The 24,779-nt window shown below is 43.4% G+C and overlaps 1 protein-coding gene across 5 annotated transcripts in view; it reads left to right on the top strand.

Annotated features, from left to right (window-relative positions):
• Positions 1–24,779, top strand: part of Apba1 (amyloid beta precursor protein binding family A member 1) — a 204,900-nt gene that overhangs the window by 107,880 nt on the left and 72,241 nt on the right. For all 5 annotated transcript variants that reach the window (XM_040746304.1, XM_040746300.1, XM_040746291.1 and 2 more), the window contains exon 2: positions 21,995–23,264. In XM_040746304.1, the coding sequence (XP_040602238.1) occupies positions 22,065–23,264 (1,200 nt within the window). In that variant the 5' untranslated portion in view covers positions 21,995–22,064. The remainder of the gene's footprint in view (positions 1–21,994; positions 23,265–24,779) is intronic.

Genomic DNA, 24,779 nt, shown 5'->3' with positions numbered 1-24,779 from the left:
ACTGCTCTCATATAATCAGAAAGTAAAAAAAGCATAAGTCAGCCACTGTGGAGGAGATTGTCTGCATATGATGTTCTGGAAAAGGCAAATCTCTCAAGGCAGATAAAAGTCAGTGATTTCTAGAAGCTGGGAAAGGGGATGGATAAGAGAGAACCTGAAGGACAGTGAATGTGTGCTGTTTGATGTTATGGTGGTGGCATGTGCTTTAACTTCTATCAAAGCTCACAGGACACACAGTAAGTCTGAACCCCAGTGTAAGCCAGGGGTGTGCTGGTGTGGTTCATAGACTGTAGCAAATGTTCCGCTTTGGTGACAATGACCATGGCTGGGAAGGCTGAGGGCAGGTGTGGAGAAAGGGTCTACATGGTGTATGCTTGCTGTGATCCTAGTTCAATTTTGCTGTGAACCTAGACTTCTCTAAGCAGTCCTTAATTTTTAAAACTGTGCTGTTTGCACATATCTATTAGCTCTGCCATAAATTGTCACACTCTAAAACAATTTGCAAAAAATATTTTATCAAAATGGGAGTATTTCAAATTAGAGAACAGGAACATATGTTCACCTTGTTTCTAAGCAAGATGCTCTTAATTGAAGCTAAGAAGAAAGTAAATGTCAGCATGCTTATTAATTCGAGGAGAAGTAAATTGCTTTTCTGCAGTGTATTTGCACTTTGTCCTAGAACCTGTACCAAAGGCTTTCCTCCCCCTCCTTCTAGCTTAACCTAGGGATTTGTTCTGTAATTTCCAGGGTACTGATGCTGTTAAGTGCTTTGTAATACATTGATTTAGTCATTATTAACTGGAGACTTATTTATTTATTCACTCAAAAATATTTATTGACCTATAACTCAATAGCAAGAAAACCACAATAAAATAAAAACATGAGGGAAGCACTTGAATAGACATTTCTCCAAAGATGTGGTACAAATGGCCAGTAGGTTCATAAAAGGATGTCCAGCATCACAGACAAATGCCAGTCAAAAGCACAAGGTACCAGCTCACACATGTTAGAATGGCCACTCTAAATGTAAAGGAATTCTTTAAATGCTTCATTTATTATTATATGTGCATTGGTGTTTTTCTTGAATGTGTGTCTGTGTGAAGGTGCCAGATAACCTGGAACTGTAGTTACATGTGAGCTACCATGTAGATTCTGGAAATTGAACCCAGGTCCTCTGGAAGAGCAGCCAGTGATCTTAACTGCTGAGCTGAGAGAGATTTTTTTAAATGTGATAGACATATCTTATTGCCCAGCAACCTCAATTCTAGGTATTTATCTGAAAGAATTGAAATAAATATCTCACAGAGCTAGCCACACTCTGTGTTTTCTATAGCACTATGCACAATAGCCAGGATGACTAAATGCCAATTGATGGAAAAATGGATAAAATTTATGCATGCAGTGGAATAGTATTCTTGCCATTTGCAGCAATACAGATGACCTGGGAGGACCCTGTTTAAGTGAAATAAGCCAGTCACAGAAAAACAGATACTGCATGGCTCGCTTACATGAAGGATCCAATATAGTCAACTGACAGAAGGAGAGGATAGATTGACAGCTGCCAGGGCCTAGGGAGAAGCGGGGAGAAACTGCCATTCAGTGAGTAGAAAGTTTCCCTGTACAAAGTAAGCGATGCCCAGAGTTCTGCTGTACATCTTACTCATAGTTAAGAACACTGTATTATACAGTTTAAATCTTGTAGGGTATGCCCTTTACCCTGTGTTGTACTGTAATCATAATAGATCAATTAGCACTGGTTAAGCATCACACACTATTCCTCTGGAACACGGTGTATGGAATGTAATAAAATATATGAGGGAGGGAGATAAACGAATGTGTAATATGTCAGGTAACAAGTTAAAGTAGCTATGGTACTGGGCACTGTGGTTCAGGGAGCTTCTCTTATATGGTGACATTTCAGCAGGCCCATAGCAAAGTTGTATGTCTTGTCTGGGGGACAATAAGTTCAGGCAGAGGGACAAAGAATGCAGAGGAAATGCTGGCATTTCATGAAATTGTAAAGAGGTCCCTGTGGGTAGGGGTGTGTGTAGAAATCGAGGTCAAGGGTCAATGAGAGTAGAGTGGGGCATCATTACATCATTAGAAGAGATATATGTCCTATATATGTCCTAACTTACATTTAGGAATGGTTGCTGGAGCCTAGAAATCAATTGGCCATCTCCTGGTAAGAGATGGTGGACCAGGCGGTGGTGGCGAACTCTGTGAGTTCGAGACCAGGCTGGTCTACAAAAACTAGTTCCAGTACAGCCTCCAAAGCCACAGAGAAACCCTGTATCGGAAAGAGAGAGAGAGAGAGAGAGAGAGAGAGAGAGAGAGAGAGAGAGAGAGAGAGAGAGAGAGAGAGAGAGAGAGAGAGAGAGAGAGAGAGAGAGAGAGGACTGTAATAAAGGAGTAAGAACAGTTTGGTTCATCCTTGGTTGAGTTTGAAGTTAGAAATAGCGAGGTTTCTCACAGATTTGCTAGAGTATGAAGGAAAGGACTTAATGATGATGCCAAGGTTTTGAGCGATTGGAATAGTCATGGAAACAATAGAAGAAAGAACAGTTTACGAGGAGAAAGGCAGAAGTCTGCTCTTGCACGACATTTGTTGAAGGCACTGCCCACTTATCCACGGCAACATGTTAGGGAGACAGATCGTATCAAGAGGAGTTCAAGGGAGGGGCCTCCACTGTCAACATGAGCCTGAGATTTGTCACTACAGATGACACCCAAGCCTGTATGGGATTGCCTGAAAGATCCTGGGTGACCAACAATCTCAAGGGTCTAAGAACCACGACTGGGTCCTCCAGTGGAGAGAAGCCTGGAAGAAAAGAGGGAGTGGCCTATGAGATAGGGGAGGAGCAACTACGGAAGCCAAGAAGAACAAAATGATGTGGAACCTAAGACAGAAGCTGATCTTAGAGACAGGGTGGGATTGGCTGTGTCACATTGCTGCCCAACTGTTGAGTGCAGAGGGGCCACCATCTGCAGTGTGGGCATGGCACCTGAGGAGCAGTGGGGTGAGAGCTGAGCCAGAAGGCGTTTAAGGTAGAGCAGAGTTTAAGGAGAGACTCGGAGACCCCTGAAGAATCAAGAATCTCGCTTAAGGAATCTATCTTACAAGTGATAAAGCTAGAATTTAAACTCGCATGTTCTTACTTGAAAGCCCAGGTTGTGTGCTACAATGGAGCGTTCTAGAAGGACTCTGGGCGGCTTTGACACTTGCTAGTCATGTGACTTTGAGTAACAGAAAGCCCTGGTCCTGGCTTGGGGTAGAGAATGTAGAGGGGTGGATGGCCCTGTTCCCATCCTCAGCATCCCTTAAGCAGGGAGTTTAGACCAGGAAAATGCTAAAGGTCTTTCTTGTCCTTTGATGCCATGGGTTTGGGAAGAGAATCCTTTCTTCCTCTCCCGTCAGCTGGACAAGGGCACATAGCACAGATACACTCTCCAGAGTGTTTTAAAGGTGTCAATGCCTAATTAGAATTTTTAATTGGGAGAAAAGTGTTCAGGCACTTTAGGTGCAATTAGTGCAGTAGATTAAAATCATTTAAGTGGCCTCATTCACTTCCCAGACTGTTTCAATTGATTTTATAATTCTGCCCATGTAAATGGCCAGGTGTCATATGGATAGCTAGAACCACTCGTATATTTTAATGAGGTTTTTATTGTCAACCACAGTGAAAAGAAAGAAATGGTTGCAACATGTCTTTTCACTGCACTTGTCGGGGAGGAAGCTTCTAACTCTTTCCAGAAACTTCCAGAGTATGTTCAATAAGCTCTGGCTTTTATTCCCAAGGTATTCCTCATCTTTTCTCAGTGACATTATGAAATAAGTTTTTCTAGAGGAAAAGAAACTACAAAGGAGGTTAGAGACATGGCTTAGGGGTTAAGAGCACTGGTTGCTCTTTTACAGGACCTGGGTTCAATTCCCAGCTCCCACATGGAGGATCAACTAGGTTTGTAACTCCAGCTTAGGGGATCTGACGCCCTCTTCTGGCCTCCATGAGCACTGCATGCATGCAGAGCACAGACATACATGCAGGCAAAACATCCTGTAGAAAGAAACAAAGGAAGGAAGGAGGGAAGGAAGGAAGAAAATAAGGAAGGAAGGAAATAAGGAAGGAAGGAAGGAAGTCAACTGATGACACATTGGAAAAATACTTGCAACCATGTGACACATAGAACTTTAATATCTGTAATATTCAAAAACCTTCAAATTAAAAAGTCAACCTAAAAATCAGACCATTTAAGGAAAAGGAGATACAACAGACAACCTGAGAAACATAGGCCTCCTTGTTAAGCATCAGAAAAAATCGAGTTAAAATGTTCTTCACCAGACTAGCTAGGATTAAGTCTGTTTGTAACATCTGTTAAGGGAACTCCATTTTCCTGAGTCTTGATTCATTTTTAACTAGGCCTCTCCCTGTCCCTCATCCCCAGAAGGGTATATTGGTAGTAAATTTAGGGAAAGAGACTAAGGGGGCGTGGTGCCATCTGTACCCCTTTTTCCTACAAGGAAGCTTGTCATACATTCATAGCCCTGTTCAGAGACTTCTGCCCCCAGGAAGGATACCTGTGGATGGCAGATGTCTCAGTGATGACATAGGGTACCCATTTAAGGCAGAGATAGAGACTGAGCCCTGTGACAATTCTGAAGACAGACTGTGCAACCCAGCTATTCACGTGAAAATTTAAATCCCTATTTCTGTGGCTCCTGTGTATTTCTTAACTGGCTTAGAACTTAGGGAATAAAGGAAGGTTTTCCTGCCTTTTCTTACCAAGGAAACAAAAAAGAAAGAAAAACATGTCCATGGCTACATACATGTGTAGAAATAGAAATTCTTCAGAGTTAGCAAGAATAGCTAACAATCAAGGGAGTCATTTGTCTGTATGTATTACAACATAAATATGTAGCATAATGTTGGGGTTTTTTTTACAAGAATAAGAATGCCTTTGATGCCACTTAATTGTACATTTACATACGGTTAAAATGCTAAATTTTATGTATGCTTTACTGCAACAAATGGTGTGCATTGGGTCCAGCAAGATGGTTCAGCAGTGAGGACACTTAACAATCAGCCTGACAACCAGAGTCCCATTCCCAATGTCTACATGGTGGAAGGAGAAAACTGACTCCAACAAGTTGTTCTCATACTTTTCTGTGTGCACTATGACATGTTCAAACACACCCTACACACACACACACACACACACACACACACACACACACACAGAGAGAGAGAGAGAGAGAGAGAGAGAGAGACTCAAACACACATCATCTATTAAAATGTTTATTGAACCAGATGAAATTATTGAATTTCTTGCATTTACTTTAATATAATTCAAGAGTGGATTACAAGTGGGGGGGAGTGTGGATGGACCACAACTGGCCTTCATCCTGTCACCAACCCTCCTTTCTAGTTTCCCACATTTTTAAATTTTTCCATAATATAAGTGTACTATTCTTAGCCACTTAATCCCATTCTCTAGACATTCTCTCATAGGAATGACCATACCCACACATAATGGCATATGTCTATGAGAACATTTCTCAAAATATAGATGTGAGAAAGCCTAATGATCACGAGTGGCTATCTCAACAAAAGTTTGACATTACTAAGTCCATCGAGGATAACCAACACCCACTTGATCATTTGTTTCTGCATGAACAGACACCAAGAATTATGAGATACATGGGGGAAAGTAACAGCATAATAGTGAAAGACTAAACTCCAGCAGAAGGAAAGACAAGCCAGGAGGCTCTAAGATAAATGAGAGTTCTTGTCCATATGTTCAGAGAGCTCCAAGAGCTCATAATATCCTTAAAAAGAAGAAATGTAAAGCAGACAGGAGAGAAAGGTGCAGCTTTTAGACAGTAAGTGAACATGGATCCAAACTTCAATAAATTGTTTTTTGGAAAACAAAATAGAAAGTCTAACATGATATATAGAGAGAGGTCGGGAAGAGAGGGAGCAAGCTTGAAACAGAAAAAGCTAAGAAAATCCGAGGATCTCAGAGGCACTGATGTCTGATCAGAAATGTAATCAGAGTGTTCTCAAAGCCCAGGAAAGGCAAGCTCTTCAGGCTGCAGTGGCCTCTGCTGTACAGACACCACCAGGTAAGGCCTAGGATCACTCTTTCAAGATTCCCCACAGGCAAAACTTGCAGTTTACAGAAATTCCCCAGGTTATGTCCTTGTAAGCAAGTTGGAACAAAGCTGAGCGATGATTTCAAGCAATAAGCGAGTGTGGGTATGTAGTTATATGCTCAGCGATCAGCTGGATGTAAAGATGTGATCAAAGCCTTTTTTCTTTTCTTTTTTCTTTTTCTTTCTTTTTTTTTTTTTTTTTTTTTTTTTTTTTTTTGGTTTTTCAAGACAGGGTTTCTCTGTGGCTTTGGAGGCTGTCCTGGAACTAGCTCTTATAGACCAGACTGGCCTCGAACTCACAGAGATCCTCCTGCCTCTGCCTGCCAACCACTGGGATTAAAGGCATACGCCACCACTGCCCAGTGATCAAAGCCCTTTGAGACACTCATTAGCTTAGAACTTCATAGAAAGTTTGAGATGTACTCTAGAAAAAAGAAAGGAATCAACAAAGGAATGAAGTAAGGAGGAAGAAAGGGAGAGAGGGAGGAAGGGAAAGAAGGAAGGAGGAATGAAGGAAGGAAAGAAAGAGAGAAAGAGAAAGAAAGAAAGAAAGAAAGAAAGAAAGAAAGAAAGAAAGAAAGGAAGGAAGGAAGGAAGGAAGGAAGGAAGGGAGGAAGGAAGGGACCCAGAAAGTGGTGTATCAAGAGACTATTACCAGGAAACAGACTGGTGACTGTGAGCTGACTCAGAGGCAGGACACTGGTGTAGTAGAGAAAAGAAAACATCCATGAAGATGGAGGGAGACCTATCACCCACTTTATCTGATGAGATGCTAGAGAAGTTGACATCATGGTGACAGTATACTTTTTCTTTCTTTTGACCAATAAGATGAAAGATTAGAAGAATGACCAAGGGGTTTAAGATAAAAATTATTTATATTAATCATGACCTAACTGTTAAGTAAACTACACCACGGCACATTAAAGCAGTCGGTGAAATTTAGGGGAATTAGATTTTAACTTGATGCTAGGAAACCCCTTTTGATTGACATAGGAGTAATGACATTAGAGGGCCAAAATATAGTGACATCAATCTCCATGCCACACAGATGGATATTATTTGCATAGCCACGGTAAAGCAAAGTTGTGTATTTGTTTCCAGCATTTTGAGTCACCCTCTGCACTTAAGTACAGAAGACTGGATTGTGGCTACAGGGTATAAGTGTTTGATTGACAAGTACAAAGTATAAAACTATGATTGACAGTAGATAGGAGGCCAGACAGTAAAAATAAAGTGGAAAGATGGGAGGCTGTGTCAGTAAGAGAAGCCAAAAATGCTAATTAGAAAAATATTTTAAAATATAAAATTATTAAGTGTTAGGTGACAGAAGGAAAAAGAACACTTTAACTAACTTTCATCTTTCATGGCAGGAATTCAGGAGATAGCGCCATATATGTATATATGACAGGAAGTCAACAAATAGTGATGCTTGTGTGTGTATGTATGTATTCATTCTAGGGCTATGGATACGGCAGGCCTAGGAACAATAAAAAAGTACTAAAGCAAACTCAAATTAGAAGCAAAATAAAAGGGTTATTCATATTCATGCTAGTGAGCTTTTCTTAGCTGTGACAAAATACGTGAGAGAAATCAACTTAAAGGAAAAAAGGTTATACTCTGTAGTCTCTCACTTCTTTTGTTTCTGAGCTGTGGGAGAGGCCGAAGTAAAGAGTATATGATAGAGTAAGGTGGTTCGCCATATAGCAGAGAGAAGTAGAAGGGAGGACAAGATGTACCTTCAAAGACACACCTCCCTGACCTACTTCCTCCGAACAGCCCGTTCAGCACTGAACCGCCCACTGTTAAGCCTAGCATGCTCACGATCTAACCCCAAGTCCCCGACTCGGCACATGTCCTCCTGGGGACCAAGCCTTAACAGCTGAGCCTTTGGGGACACTTCATACCCAAGCTGTAATAATGCTCATTTCCTTTTTTAAAGCTGAGACAATTACTTCTTTCCTGGCCTCACTGAGATGTTCCTTGCCGTGATTTATTAGAGCAATATATAATACCTTCGCATTTTTATTACCATCACACACCAAAAGTTAATTTCCTAACAGTGGCATGATAACGTTTTCTCCATATGGTTTATTAGGGATCCAGGGCTGTTTCTCCTTGTGATTCCACTTTCAGGTCCCTGAGTCTTCTGCATCCAGTGAATGGGGAGAGAGTATATATATATATATATATATATATATATATATATATATATATATATATATGCGTGTGTGTGTGTGTGTGTGTGTGTGTATTCTTACATATATATACACACTCTTGCATAAACACTTTGGCTCAGAAGTGACATGCCACTTCTGCTCGCCTCCCTTTGATGAGGCATAGTCATGCCCATCTAGTGTAGAGAGCTCGCAATGTAGTTTTTGATGACAATTTTACATTTTGAGGTGGATTAGTGTGTTTTCTGCTACTGTGATGGAGTACCTGAGACTGGATGATTTAAAAAGAACAGAGACTGATTTACATGGTTCTGGAGTCTGGGAAGACCAACATGATGCTGCTTCCTGCTGACTGGCTCATGGCAAAGGGTACCCCACAGTGAAGAAGGGGCCATAGAAGGCAGTAAGAAAAGCTAGGTTGCCGGGTGTTGGTGGCACACGCCTCTAATCCCAAATAATCATGGCCATGGACCACCTTCCCACTCCTGGGCTTCACTGTCTATAAAATGAGGTTCTTACTGCCAGGGAAGTACTTTCAATTCCACCACTTCATAATTTTATCATCAAGTGAATGGGCAGCATATTTCTGGAGAGTGAAGTGAATGACCACAGCCTAGACCGGATATCCCCATCGACGTATAACTATTGAAGTCATCTTTATCAACCCCACCACCAGCACCCCACAATCTGCCTACTCAGATACTACTCTTAGAAAACCCAGGCTGGATGCTAGAATGGCATTGAGAAGGCTGACAAAGAGTGAGGAGTTTCAAAGCATAGCGGAAGGTTTACAGGGGCACGTGTAGCCCTGCCTCATGGCCTTCCTCAGTGAGGGGGGAGGACATGTTTCCCAGGCTCTCTACACTGAAAACAACAGTTGTCATCACTTTTGCTGTGTATTCGGATTTTAAAATAGGTTTGTTGTTCCAACACCAGGGCGAACTCATGCACAAGAACCTGCCCAGTTCTCAGTCTTGCCTCTGCACCCCAAAGGCAGCTCCTGGCATTGCTTTCTCCCCTTCTGATTTGGACGCGGACAGGTGTCAGAAGGTCGATGAAGCTCGGTGTGTAAGCATGAGTGGAAACACCCAGCGATTGACTGAGGTGCAGGCTGTAATAATGAGATTGTCTGCAGCAGGCTGGAAAGTCAGTGGCAGCTGTGAGCTGAGTACTACCGATGGATGAGCAGACGCTTTGTGAGCCAGAGTGGGAACCAGCTTGGCAGGAGGCTCCCAGAAATAGCAGACACATGGTGTGCAGGCATACACACACACACACACACACACACACACACACACACACACACACACACACACACGGACAAATACTTGAGCCAGGCAGAAAAAGAGAACCATTGGTCCAGTCAGGTTCCTGTCATCCACATCTATGCCCATCAAGCGTTAGAATCAGGACAGTGACAGAACAATGACAGGTAAGCTTCGATGTAAGGTAACTTTGTTTCACACAGGTATGCTTTACTATAAATACACAGAGATATGTATATATACACGTTTAAGAGCAGTTTAGGTTTGTGGAAACATTTAGCAGGAAGTAGTGAGTCCTCATACACGTTGGTTACAATCGCTGAAGTAGTAGCAGATCCTCATCACCCAACATCTTCTTAGGGTCCACTCTTGGAGCTGAACACTCTGTGAATTGACAGATGCAGTTTTGTTCTTGTTCTTAGGACTACATTTACTCAGCTAATATTTATAACATCTACTAGGAAGGGGACTGTTGTCACTCGAACTTGGAAAGAGGACGCAGAGGCATAAGAGGACTAAATGACTTGCCCAAGGCCTGGCCTGGCTTGTATTTGAACTGAGACTTGAACACAAGTAGTTGGCCTTAGACTTCTTAACCACCCGCTATACTGCCTCTGCCTTCAACCCCAGGTCCAGAAGTTGCTTTCCCCTCCTCCCCACTCCCACTGAAGGTAGATGTCCCTGCTTCTCCAGGTTTCCCCAAAGTCTCTTGGCCCTTTGGAGAGTTCGTGAGAAACTTGTCCTGCTGTTTTCTGCAGTGGAGCCTTGAGCACTGAAAGGCAGGAGCTGTGTTACCTGTGATACCCTGAGGATTATCTTTGAAGATACACAGACACAGAAACAGAGGGGAGCTGGGAGAAATGGAGGAAAGGTGAGCATCCCAGATATTGCATGGAGGCCCAGAGGACCAAACTTAGTAGAGAGCAGTGCAGCCTGGAGGAAGAAGAGTGAACCAGCCTCCCTGAGAGACTGATGGCTGGTTATAAAATACTTGGTCCTGGGACACAATGACATCCAGGCTTCCCTCACTCATGTTCTGTTCACGAGGGAAAATTCTGAACTTTTGTTTGGTGAATAAGTGATGACCCTGAAATACAAAATTATTTGCTAAGCTAATTATTTTCTATTTCACTTTTATGTTCAATTGTTTTTATTATTTAAATTTCTTCTTTAACAACTTCAGACATGTATGCAATACATTCTGTCTACTCTCATCTCCTGCCCTCTCTTATTTTCCTCCCATCTCTGTCAGCCTCTCTACAAATCACTTCCCTGCATTTATGACTATTGTTTTGTGACCTATTGAGTTTAACCAAGACCATCTGTATGACCATGGGTTTGGAACTGTCCACTGGAGTCAGGTGGGTTCACCAGTGGGTATGCAACTGAAGATAATGTTATGTCAGTAGTTCAGCAGGGAGAGATAGAGCCCCATGAGCCCACTCCCATTCATATCTGACTATTGACATGGCCAGTGTTATACAGACCCAATGCACATACCTGGGATGTTTTGAACTCATGTTTGTATTAAATTTTCCATGCACAGAAGATGGCATTTCATAGCTCTTCTCTCTATCATCTGGTTCTTACATTATTTCTATCCCCCTTCTGTGGTGTTCTCTGAGTGTTGGAGAAGATGGCATAAATGTCTTATTTAGGGCTAAGCAGTCAACAGTCACTTATTCTTTTTTTTATTTTAAATAGCTTGTTTTACATGTCAATCCCAGTTCCCTCTCACAGCCTTGAGTCTCTGCATTCACCATTCACCACTGTTCCCAACAAAAGAGAGATTTTTTTTCCAGTTAAGGCCAAGAGGAGCATTTACCTATTGGATATTTAGATATTTAGAAGGCAACTTGATGCTGTGTCAATTTAGCTAAACAATACTAGTAACTTCCCCACTAAGGCCTATGACTTTCCCACAACACACACACACACACACACACACACACACACACACACACACACACACACTGGGTTTACATTGTCAGGAATCTTGAAGAACAAGTCTCAAATCCAATCAGAGAGAAGCTGGTTACCACCATGATATCCATGCCACTGCTGCATACGTGGGCTCACCTTATGTAGTGCATTGCTGTCATACTTTTTACAGCTGGATAAACTCATCTATGCCTTTTCCCCATAGCAGCCTCCATAGCACCTTCAGGTACTATGAATGCTAGCCAGAAGGGCAGAACTTTCTAGCTCTTTTTAAGCCTGATTTCTCTATATTTTGCGATCAGTTCCAGTAGGAAGACATGAAGAGTATCAAAAGCTTGTAGCATTTTAGGGTCTTTGTAGCCTCCCTTAACAACAGCTCCTGTAGAGGCTTTACACACCTGGCACTGGAATTTTTGTTTAGTAACCCATGGCTTCTAGAACCAACATTGTCTAGCCATGTTGAGTATCTCCTTTCTAACCCTTTTTTAAATTTCATTTTTGAAAACTTTTAAAACGTTTTAATTAGCTTACAAAGTAGCGGCTTTCCTTGTAGTGTTTTCTGTTATACAAAATTTGGTTTCCCTTCCCCACCCAACCCCTTTTCCCATGTCCCTATCTTCCTCCAACTTAGACCTCCCCTTGACCCTCAGTATTCCTTCTTCTACTGTCGTATCACACATGTTTTATTGTCCTCCTTACTTCTGTCCCTTCAAGCTTCTTTTTCCATCCACGCAAGCCTCTCCCACATAAACGCACGTGTATGAAAACTAGGAGCCAGGATCAGCATATTAAAGACACTATGAGGGTTATTGTCTTTCTTAGCCTAGAGTAATTCAATGTAGCATTTTCTAGTTTCATTCCCTTTCCTGAAAAATGCCATAATTTCCTCTTTCTTACAGATGAATAAAATTCCATGTGTTTACACATTACATTTTCTTAATCTGTTCTTCTATTGAAGGGGATCCAGGCTAACTCCATTTCTCTGATAAACATGGATGAGCAAGTATATCTGTGGTAGGACGTAGAGCCCTCTGGGTATATGCCAAGGCATAGCATATCTGGGAGACATGAAAGTTATGTTTTAAGCTTTTTGAGAAACTTCCACATTGATTTCCAAAGTGGTCGCACCAATTTACACTCTCACCAGTATGAATATGGTGTCTTCTTCCCTATACCCTCACCAGCATCGTTGTCATTTGTTTTCCTGATGCCGCCATTCTGACTGAGGTGAGATGGCATCTCACAGTAGTTTTAAGTTTGCATTTCTCTGATGGCTACAGATGTTGGACACTTCAAAGTGCTTTTATTGGCCATTTTTATTTCTTCTTTTGAGAACTCTGTGTTCAGTTCATTAGTCCAATTTAATTGGGCTATTTGTTTTCTGTTTTGTTTTTTAGTTACTTGTATATTTTAGATTTTAGTCATATATATATATAGTCTTATATATATATATAAGATTTTTCTCTCAGTTAACTGAACAGAGGTATTTAAGGACCAGGGAGATGACTCAGTGGGTAAAAGTATGAGCCATACAAGCCTGATGACTTGAATTCAACACCAAGGACCCACATAAATCATCCCCAGACCAGCTAGCCTGCAGTGTGCAGCATGACAGAAACAACAAGAGGCCTGCAGGAAGGAGGCAGAGGAGAAGGAGGAGGAGAAGTGGTTTTTTTTTCATGAGGTTCCATTTGAACAATGTTGGCCATATTTCCTGAGCAACCATAATTTTATTCAGAAAGTCCACCCTTCCTATGCCTATTATCTTGAAGTGTTTTCTCTACTTTATCCTCTAACAGTTTCAGGTATTATGTTAAGGTCTATGATCCACTTGGAGTTGGTTTTCGTGCAGGATGGTAGATAAAGATCTAGCTTCGTTCTTCTATGTGTGGATATCGGTTTCCCAGTAATACTCGTATTTGGGGCATCTAAGACCTAGTCTCTTTAATCAGCATGGTCAATGAATTCTGATGGGTTTCCAGATTACTCATGAATCATTTGGAGGGGGAAGAATTTTTCCACCTTTCCCTCTTTGTTTCTTTTCCTATAAACTTTTTGCTAATGAAAGGAAACAGAGATGAACTACCTTGGGAATCTGACTCAGTATGGGATTTCTGGCTCATCAAATTCAAATTCAAGTCATCTCCATTGTTGCCACATAGTAGTTGCTTAATGAATTTTGTTTTTAGGATTGTTAGTGAGGACTTCCTGCATGCAAGTGTTTCAAATCACTACAGATTTGAGGACTAAGTGAAAATATTGTTTGTGTAAAATGGACAGTAGACCCTCTGCTGACCTGTTCCTGACCCATGAACAAAAAAGGAGTCCAGAGACAAGAATTTAATTTGAGTCTTTGTAATTAGGACCATAGCTGCCATTCTGGTTTCTGTTTGGGGAAGGAAAATGAACACAAAACTAGGAGGATTAGAGAAGAGCGAGTTAACTGGCTTTCTAATGAGCCAAATAATTTGTAAAAGTAACCGTAGCAGTAAATTTGAGGTGATGTGGTCTCAGAGGAAAGATTGTATTTTAATGAATTACTGTTCAATTTGCCCTTAGCTGGAAACTCCCAATCCCCTTCTCCTCTCACAGTATAACTTAATGAGCCTCCAAAAAGTCACACAGTAGAACCAATTTCAGAGTCTTACCATCTGTAACTCTATGGTGCTGGTAATGGGGGTTTGGGGATATTTCTATAAAAAAGAAATATCAGGGAAATGTCTAAATTGGCTGTAACAGGTGACTTAATATTTTTGAACTGTGTGTACCCCAGCAGAAATCATAACTACCGTAGGGGTTGGGAAGGAAGTTAGATCATACAAAAAGAAATTGTAACAGGAAAACCTTGTCAAGCTCCTCTAGCCCTTTGTAAATTATGAGTTATATAGATATGTTTGATTTTATACTGGAGGCATTTCACAGAAATTTGGAGAAGTTTAATCGGCTTTGGTTTCCAGATATTATCCCTTGAGGTTTCTGTAAAAATTGTAAAATCTCCCCCTCTGACTTTCTGGGGTTGCCCAGGGCTTATGGCATGTATTTTATTGGAATCAGTCTAATAAATGAGCGATTTGATCATTAACGTGTGAGGCAAAGAGATAGAAAGTAAGGAGAGCCAAATAAATTTAGATATGTCTTCCTAATGAAAGGCTGGGCAATGATAGAACTTTGTGGTTAGAATAACTAAATTCATCCTAGTGGGTAAATTAATCACATTGTTTGATTAGCATTAATACTGGTTTCAAGGTGGGATGAAGTAATGGCCTGATTATGCATACACGACACAGGGTTCCAGCCATTGGGTTATCTTCTGCATCTCTGTTTCTCCAGTGAGGACAAAGCCTCACTATGACAGATGTGGCCCCTGGCCAAAGCTATTCCTTCTTCTTCTTTTTTTTTGTTTTTTGTTTTTTGGTTTTTGTTTTTTGAGACAGGGTTGCTCTGTGGCTTTGGAGGCTGTCCTGGAATTACCTTTTGTAGACCAGGCTGGTCTTGAACTCACAGAGATTCGCCTACCTCTGCCTCTGCCTCCCAAGTGCTGACATTAAAGGCGTGTGCCACCACCACGCAGCAACCAAAACTATTCTTAAGGCTACCCTTTTGAAGGAACTTCAGAAATGACCAGTCTTTAGTAATTGTGGCAGTTGTACATCTTTGTCTTTTAGGAATAGATTTGCATTTTAAAACATAAGAAAGTATTAAGAGACAAGAACATTTAAATGTAAAAAACAACTTATAGCCAAATCTTTCAAGTGATAGATTTGGATGATGCCTGTTAGGTCAAAAGAAGAAGAAGAAAAGAAAAGAAAGAAGAAAGAAAAAATCAGATATAACTATTACTATGGAACACTGAAAATTATTCACTGGCAGTTTCAAAACCCTTCAATTAACTTAGAAATCAATTCCAACATAAGAGTGCCCAGAGAGCTTTGAACAAAGGCATTGCCCTCAGAACAGGTAAGGGAAGAGCCAGCCAAGGTCACCATTCTAAATGTGATTACACCAATTTAAATGTTTGTTTAAAAAAAATCAATTGCATTACTTTCTGGGCTCAGCGGAATGTAACAGGAAGAGTGCAGCAGAGTGCCAGAAGCTCCGTTTCCAAGCTTCTCTGCTCCCAGTGACCTTGGACTATTTATGTAAGCCGCCCGGACCTCTGCTTCCCAATGAGCAGCTGGAGCTAATAACTCCCACCGAGATGGTTGTGAGAGTGAGAAATGGGTATATACAGCAGTGGGTACAGGTGGAGCATGGGGCTACATTGGTGAGTGTGAGGCGGCTTGTTATCTGATGGATTTATATGCACCTCGCCTTTTTTCTAGATGGACTAAAAGATCCCTAACTGCTTGTCTTCTGCCTGTTAGTCAGGAAAGTATAATGTTAATAAATATTTCCTGTGCCCAATATTCATATTAATACTGTTTTAATTTTTGCTTTTTAAAATTCTGTTTTGACCTCTTAAATACTAACTATGGTGTGTTCAGGAAATGCACCAGTAGACATCAAATAGCAGTTACACTGAATCTGTTATTCCAAGTACAGTACAAAGTGGCACCATCCATATGACAACCCTATCCTGTAGGTACTCTTATTATGACTTTTAGAAGCTATAAAACGCGGCATTTTCTGTAAGCTATTCAAAGTCAAAGCCAGTGAGCAGTAAACCTAGGGACCAGAATTGACCTTCTGTCTCCTAAGCCTGCCATTTTGATCACCACAATACCATATTACATAGAATAAATGATGAGATAATCTAGGGGCTTGATAATTGAAGAATGCCAAGCACCACTGATTTTCAATACTTATCAATAAGGTGATGGGCCTCCTTTGGGGTCAAAAAACAAATGTGGTTAAATATTACAATATTACAGTGAGACAATATTCTAGTAATTTCAAAATTAACTTTCAAAGCTGCTCCCAAAAAGGAATGCCCAAGGTCTTTCAACAAAGGCAATGCACTTGAGGCATGTTAAGTGTAGTGTCTACCCAGCCTGGTTGCAAAGGATCAGGCCTCACTCACATACCCATACGGGGTAAGTACCAGAAGACAGGATCAGCTCCAATGAATGGAAGTTCGGTCTAGCTGGTAGTCTACATCTAAGACACATGACAGTCATAGCACATTGCTACCCAAGCTACTGGCTTTCTGAAAACAGGGGGCTGATGAAATTGGTCAGTCAAGGAGGGCCAAATGGCTTTTACTGAGGTGAGAGGAGAAGTGTGGAGGCTGAGACCCAGGCAAAAGAAACTGAAATATCCCAGTGAATGACGGGCAGGTGGCCTGTGCTCTAGCGCGAAGGAAGAGGTAGCAACTGGGACCCTTGGCAGGGTCCTTATGCTCATCAGACTTTCTACGTGAATTTCCCGTTGTCAGTTCCTTGAATGTACATAACCTCTGGGGACCATGTCATGAAACTAGGGACAGAGAGTGGAGCCTGGTGTGGAGCTTCTCTAAAATTAGAGTGTCACCTTCGTAGTTTTGACTACGGCTGTACTATTTAGAATATTAACCTTGTTATTAAGTGGGCTAGCTACTGTGACTAATTTTGCCATCTGTTAATACTTATACATAAGCATCCTACCTTAAATAACAGTTAGATACCAGTAGACAGTCAACGGGTATTCAGATCAGGTAATGTACAGAGACACAAGAACTTAGTATGGGACTGCTTATAAAGGTGTAGCTTGTACAGGACCGCAGTACCAATGTGATCCAGAAGACTAGAAGGGAAGGATGGCAGCCCTCATCTCAACACTTATGCCCTTAAGGGTGGACATGCTACTGTCAGAGATCACCTGAGAGAATGAATACCCCAACCTCAGACTCTGTCGTGTCCTTATTGCACTCTTTGTTGGCCAAACAGAAACGGGAGAACTAGATACCTACTGGAGTGTCCCAAAGAGGCTGGCCTTGAAGAGCACAGGCAGACAAAGCAACCTAGTAGCTCTCGAGGGGAAAGTGAAGATGTACATCCACAGCTTCATCTGCAGCCTCACGTTAGCTGACACCTAGCTCTCAGCAACATACCTTTGTTCAGGTAGTCACCCGATTCAGAAATCATCGCATGCGCCATCTGCCTGGTCACACTTCACGATACCAGGTGCAAAGATACGAGGTGTTCAACTGGAGCAAGATAGTTCTGTGTTAGGGGTTTCTCTGGCCATGTGAGCTATCTAGGTGATTTCAGGAAGGAGAAATGCATTTACATGTCCATCTTTAGGCTTCCAATTATTACTAAATTTAACTTCCAACTGCATCAAAGCTGCTTTAATAAACCCCAGTCTTCTTCATTCTTGTCTTCTATGTTAGTATTGTAAGCAGATGCATTGTATTTAAAGGAGCTGGCCATCCAAGGTTCTTGAGATGCTTTGAACTCCTTGTGGGATATCTCACAGTTGATCTAACTCAGGAAGCGAGGAAGATTTGTAAGGTAGGAAATCCATGTGTGTTCTTACTCCCTCATCCTTTGTGCAATTTGAGACACATTAGGATCTGGGGAGATAGCCCAGGTGGAATACTGACAAGAACATCAGCTTGATCTCCAGAACCTTTATTTTAAAAAGAGCCCTGTGTGGTGTTGTGAGCGCCTGCAATCCCAGCACTTGCCTAAGTAAGTTCCAGGTGAGTGAGAGATCCTGTCTTTAAGGGAAAAAAAGAGATAGAAGCTCAAGGTTGTCCTCTCGCTTCTAAGTGCTTGCACACATATATACTCATGCACACTTGCACACAGATGAACACAGGAGTGTGAGCACACACACAAAAACTATTAATCTCAACATACACATATATCGAGCTGGGTGGTGGTGGCACACGCCTTTAATCCCAGCACTCGGGAGGCAGAGGCAGGCAGATCTCTGTGAGTTCAAGGCCGGGCTGGACCGATAGCCTCCAAAACAATACAGAGAAACCCTGTCTCGTAAAAAACAAAAAAAAAAAAACAAAAAAAAAAACAGGATACACATATATCCACATGTTGTAGCCAAGGCATAATCCTGCTTAGCAACCACAATTTTTTATTGCTATGGACATTAACCTATCTCAGGGTTATATGCTGCCTTCACCATGAGTGACAGACATCATTTGAATAGAGTTGGATAGAGTATTTTGTGTGGGTGTTGATACCTGAGACAAACATCATTCTCAAGAAATGGGGCTTGACTGCCAACTCCAGTGGGGAAAGGTAAGCAACAGGCATTAGATGCTTCGGAGGTAGTTGTGTAAATATGGAGTCTACCAAGGTTAACTGAATGGACCCAGCTACTAGTGTTGGGCATGCACAAGAAGGTAAATTAAGCTTGAAAGGATAAAAGTTTAGTCTTCCCCTTTCCCAAAGGCACCTGGGAACAGGCATAACAACTTAAATATGCACATATATAAAATCTCCTATATAATAGAATCAAAATTCCTTTTTACATTTCAACACCTTATTCTACCTTTAAGTTTTTCCATGCATCTCACGACTATCACCACCTTTGACAACACACACACAAACCGAAAGAGAGACAGACAGACAGACAGAAACACACACACACACACACACACACACACACACACACACACACACAGTGTTACAACCTGACTTTGGTTCTTTAATACATTCTGTTTTGTCTTCAGCCACACCTTTCTTCTAAAGCTACTTTTGAATATCTCAAAAAAGGGACAGTCAATTGGCAGTGCTTTGTAGCAAGTTAAGGCGAGATGAGTGTAAACATACAACCCTCCCTTCTCTCAATATGTATCTTGGCCAACAATATCAAATATCTGGATTTGGCCTCTGAATCCTGAAATTCTGTATTCCAAACATTCTACAGCAGCAGGATGCCTTCTTTTTGTTTATTTTCTCCAGGCTGTGGAACATTCCTGAACTAGGAACCGGAAGTGGTCTTTGTTTTTCCACTGACAGCCTGTAGGCTCTCTTGATCCTGTCACATCTTCATGCTGTAGGTGCCCCCAAGGATGAAACTTCCCTGCCTGTATCTCCCTGATCCACAGCCCTTTTATAGCTAGAGGGAGGAGTTTCCTTGAATCAGTTCTTCCTCCCTTTGCTCTGCCTCTTGAGGTACCTGGACCACTACCAAAGTCCCAGTTGGATGGTAGTGTCTTTCTCCTAGGCCTGAGCTCTTGCATGCTAGTGAGTTCATGAAATGCAGATTTCTTAAGAACCACAGTACTTAATGGGACAAGAAGGTGACATAGCAGCCTCCATTATTTTCACTATGTGCTCCTTCCAAGTTTTGAGCCTATTCCTATTTTGCATTCATCGTCGGGTATTATATTATTAAAGCTATCTATCTTTGAAGGCCAGAAACGTTTGAATCCCCTTTGCCACATACAGTGTTTGGCATGTGTCCAGTAAAGGCCAATAGGGTCAAATGTAGGAGAATGTTACATCACCAGTATTGTTTAATAAAAAATGCTCTGGTGTACTCAAACTATGTGCTTTTAATAGTATTTCCACAAAGAACTTTCCCTATCGAGATCTGGTATGTGCAGATGTACAAAAATTCCATTTTTGTAGAATCAATGTATCTGCTAGTCAAATACAATTTAACTCAGTGCAGACTAAAATTTCTTTGTAATACCTCCGTGAATAGAAAAGCTTTTCTTGATACCAGGTATAGAACTCACAGAAAATAGTGGCTCTGTCAGTTCTGTACCTGGTATCAAGAACTGTTGACCATTCAGGTTATCGTGTTTTTAACAATGACCCCACACAGCCAAGATGCCTCACAGGGACAGCACCTAGGGAGGCCTGCTGTATTGCTCTCAGTGGAAACTTGTCACATGGTCATTAGAACTGGGTTGGAACACAGGTCAGTGCCCTGTGCTGTGTTGGTGTCTATTATCTGTAAAGGAAATAGGTACAGTGACTTTGCAATGTATTAAGCATCTGTTTTGTATTTCCCACATCTACTGGAGGCCTCTCAACCAGATGTTCTGCAGAAGCGACACTTGCTTTTCCTGTTCTACTTAATTCATGCCTGTAAAAGTCTCAGCGATGACTAGTCTTATTTTTAGGAAAGTTTCTTATATTTGGGCCAGCTACTGTTCTCAGCAGGTTGATGAAAGGAGTCCACCATTTTTTTTCCGGAAGAGACTGACTCTGATCTGGTACTCTTTTTGGTTAGGGCACAGTAGGTTTGGCCATCATTGTTTTGTATCCAGAGTCAGTGAGGGGTGGATCCATCACAGTCGGGGCCGGGATGTGATACTCTGCTTGAAGATAGATGTGGCAGCTCTAACACAGCCCCCCTTTCAGTTTCATCTGTCATAATATCGGAACGGAATTGCTGTGCCTATGGTGAGGAATTGAGTGGAGTATAATGGATGTTGATATTAGGTGATTAGATGCCCCTCTTTTCTATCTGCTACATTAAAGAGTATTTCCTGCCCCTTTGTACAATGAGAGAAATCCAAACATGCTATTAAACCCATGTCCGAGTTTGCTTCCTGTGATAAACCACTCTGACCAAAATCAATTTGAGGAGAAAAGGGTATTCCATCTTACAGTTTCCAGTCCATCGCTGAGGGAAGTCAAGGCAGAAACACATGGGTGGAAGTCTACCCTACCCATACTTTTTGAAAAGTAGCCATGTACTCTAGTTTCAGATACCATGGCATTCACATAATTACAGAATTTTAAATCCAGGGCACATGGGGAATTCTAGAAACTGCTTTGTGTATTTGTCAGAACTCTGGTTTCTAGGGGGACAGTGTTTCTGGGTCAAATGAATTAGAGACAAATGAGTTAGAGAAACCTGGCGTTTTATAACTTCCTTCCCTTGGATCTTCACAGGGAAAAGTTACCTGTCAATCAGCTGATCCCAAGGTTATTTAACTAGAGATTCCATTCTCTACTCCTATGTTCATTCTGCACACAAAAAACGAACCTTGTGTCTTTGGGGAGGTCTAGAAAGCTAAACAGTTACTGGAAGCATGAGAACTAGGGACCTACTGGTGATTACCAGCCTCCCCAGAAAGGCTGGATCTTTACACTCATAGCAAGGGTGTCAAAAAATTGCAAGATGATATTGTTCCCTCCCCCAAAATTTATTTAAAGAGTTGCCTCCAACGTATCCAGGATCCTAGTTTAGAGAGATTTATCCTTGAGCAGATGGGGAACTGTGCCAACTGGCCCATCCAATTGAGTATTACTCTATCCATAGACCTCAGAAAATGCAAACTGGGCAGCATAAAGAACAAAGTGCCCGCAAAGCTCTCAGTCTGGGGGCTTGGGAGGGAGAACGCAATAGGCAATTAAACAAGTAAATATGTAATTACAAATTACAACACGTGCGTGAAGAAAAGGGTGCTGTCGGGTGAAGCATAAATTTGCAATCGTGTCTTAATTGACCCAGATTCAGAAGGGATCAATAGCGGGTGTTTTTACGTCTGTCCTGATGCTCAGAGCTCATAGTTACATTTCCAACCACACAGCAGTCTCTCTCCTTGTTTCTTTCAGCCCCCGTGGAGCAAAATGAGAGCACAGTGAACCAGCTCAGCCTCTCCCCAGCCATCCCCCGACGCCCACCATGAACCACTTGGAGGGCTCCGCGGAGATGGAGGTGCCGGACGAGGCTCCAGGAGGGGAGGTGAACGAGTCCGTGGAGGCCGACCTAGAGCACCCCGACGTGGAGGAGGAGCAGCAGGCGCCCCCGCAGGCCGCAGGCCGCCACGGTGCGCTCGATGACCCCCGTGCTCAGCTGGCTCGGCAGCAGCAGCAGGAGGAGGAGGAGCGCGGGGAGAGCCTGGCGCGCTCGGCCAGCACCGAGAGCGGCTTCCACAACCACACGGACACGGCCGAGGGCGACGTGCTCGCCGCGGCCCGCGACGGCGGCGCCTACGAGGCGGAGCGCGCGCACGACCCCGAGGATGAGAGCGCCTACGCGGTGCAGTACCGGCCGGAGGCCGAGGAGTACACGGAGCAGGCGGAGGCCGAGCACGCCGAGGCGGCGCACCGGCGCGCGCTGCCCAACCACCTGCACTTCCACTCGCTGGAGCACGAGGAGGCCATGAATGCGGCCTACTCGGGCTACGTCTACACGCACCGGCTCTTCCACCGCGGCGAGGACGAAGCCTACGCCGAGCCCTACGCTGACTACGGCGGCCTCCAGGAGCACGTGTACGAGGAGATCGGGGACGCGCCCGAGCTGGAGGCGCGCGACGGCCTGCGGCTCTACGAGCAGGAGCACGATGAGGCGGCCGCCTACCGCCAAGAGGCCCTGGGCGCGCGCCTGCACCACTACGACGAGCGCTCGGACGGCGAGTCCGACAGCCCCGAGAAAGAGGCCGAGTTCGCGCCCTACCCGCGCATGGACAGTTACGAGCAGGAAGAGGACATCGACCAGATCGTGGCCGAAGTCAAGCAGAGCATGAGTTCGCAGAGCCTCGACAAGGCGGCCGAAGACATGCCCGAGGCGGAGCAGGACCTGGAGCGTGCCCCGACCCCAGGAGGAGGACACCCCGACAGCCCCGGGCTGCCAGCACCTGTCGGGCAGCAGAGGGTCATGGGACCCCCGGGTGGCGGTGAGGCTGGGCAGCGGTACAGTAAGGAGAAGAGAGATGCCATCTCGCTGGCCATCAAGGACATCAAGGAGGCCATCGAAGAGGTGAAAACCCGGACCATCCGTTCGCCTTACACCCCCGACGAACCCAAAGAGCCCATCTGGGTCATGCGTCAGGACATTAGCCCCACGAGGGATTGTGACGACCAGAGGCCCATGGACGGAGATGTAAGTATGTACAGGTTCAGGCTTGCTGGACTCCAGGCCCTGGGGAGGGAAAACTAAGTTCTGTGGCCTTGCAAGTCTGAGAAATGACTTTGTGGTTAAGTGGTCTGTAGGGGCTCTATGCACCTCCCCGTGGTAGCTGCACCCGGTGTGGCACCAGCAGAAGAGTGTTAAGAGTGAACCCTACTTAGCAGATCTATAAGGCATCCTATGCCTTCCAGATGGTACCTGGGGGACTTGTTGAGAGTTACATTCTTGAATCAGTGCCCACCCCCACACACCCCTCTTGGTGCTCATTGAGAAAGTCTGAACTTTCTCAATGCAGTCCCAGAATGTGTATCAAGTCTGCATTGAGTAAGATGAGACTTGGTTGGAGAGGATGTTTGCAAAAAGACAAAAAAAAAAAAAAAAAAAAAACCGCAAGGGTTCCTGAGAGGAAGGACTCACCCATGTGAACAAGAACAAGGCACGTGTGGAAATGCGATGAACAGTGGCCTAGCACGGATGGGATGGGAATAAAGTTCTAACCAGAGACCAGCCTGTTCTCAGGTGTGAATGGGCACCCGGGGATCACACACGCACACACACAGACACACACACACACACACACACACACACAGACACTCACACAGGCACACACACAAACACACACACAGACACACACATGCACGCACGCACGCCGACCAGTCAGCAGTTCAACTAACCACACTTAAAAGGCAAAGGATGACAATACATACAGTCTATATCAAGCCCTGTCTTGAATGCACAGGGCATCAGAGTCAAGACAAGTGAAGGGGTTTGTTGCCTAGGCCAAAGCATTAATCAAAAGCGTTAATCAAAATCCTCAACATTTTTATTTAAGATGGCAGGGTTGTTCAGTGTTATCCCAACTAACAAGATCCAGGCTTATGCTGTTGAGCCTGGGCCACGTTAAAGAACCATTGCCGTGAAGCCATATCTTAAAGCTATGGGTGGCCACTGTGGCCTCTCCTGGAAATCCCCCTATCCCACCATGTGTTCTGCAGTACCCCCACCCTCCCAACACACACCCACATACACCGTGACTGCCTGTAGCACCCAGTAAGCTTTTGACACTCCTCAGAAGGTATGTTTTCTATTTAAAACCAGATGTGCTTCACTGCCAGGAGCTACAGGCAGAGCTGTGGCTGCCTCTGCCAACAGCTTTTTTGCCGTTTTTTAAATTGGAGACCGTGTCAAGCTCAGGTGGCACAGCCTGTTGAAAATAAACCAAGAAGACTGACCTTTGCCCCTCTGCCTTGCTATAAGGATGCTTTTTGCTCTAACTCTCCCTTTTCTGGACTCTCCGGCAATTTCTAAGCAATTTCATTTTAAAATGGAGCTTAACATCGGCTAAGGGTCAAAAGGTTAAATCCAGTTTCATTTTAATTGATCCAAGTGCTGGCCTCCTCCATCAGCATTCTTAGCTGTGTCAGCCCCTTGAAATGACCTACTAACCACTTGACCCTGCAGCTTCACTCTGGGCCCCCAGGACAGTGG

This window comes from Mesocricetus auratus, unplaced genomic scaffold (assembly GCF_017639785.1).
Source record: "Mesocricetus auratus isolate SY011 unplaced genomic scaffold, BCM_Maur_2.0 Super-Scaffold_4256, whole genome shotgun sequence".
Lineage (NCBI taxonomy): Eukaryota > Metazoa > Chordata > Mammalia > Rodentia > Cricetidae > Mesocricetus > Mesocricetus auratus.
This window is presented reverse-complemented; position numbering and strand designations above follow the sequence as displayed.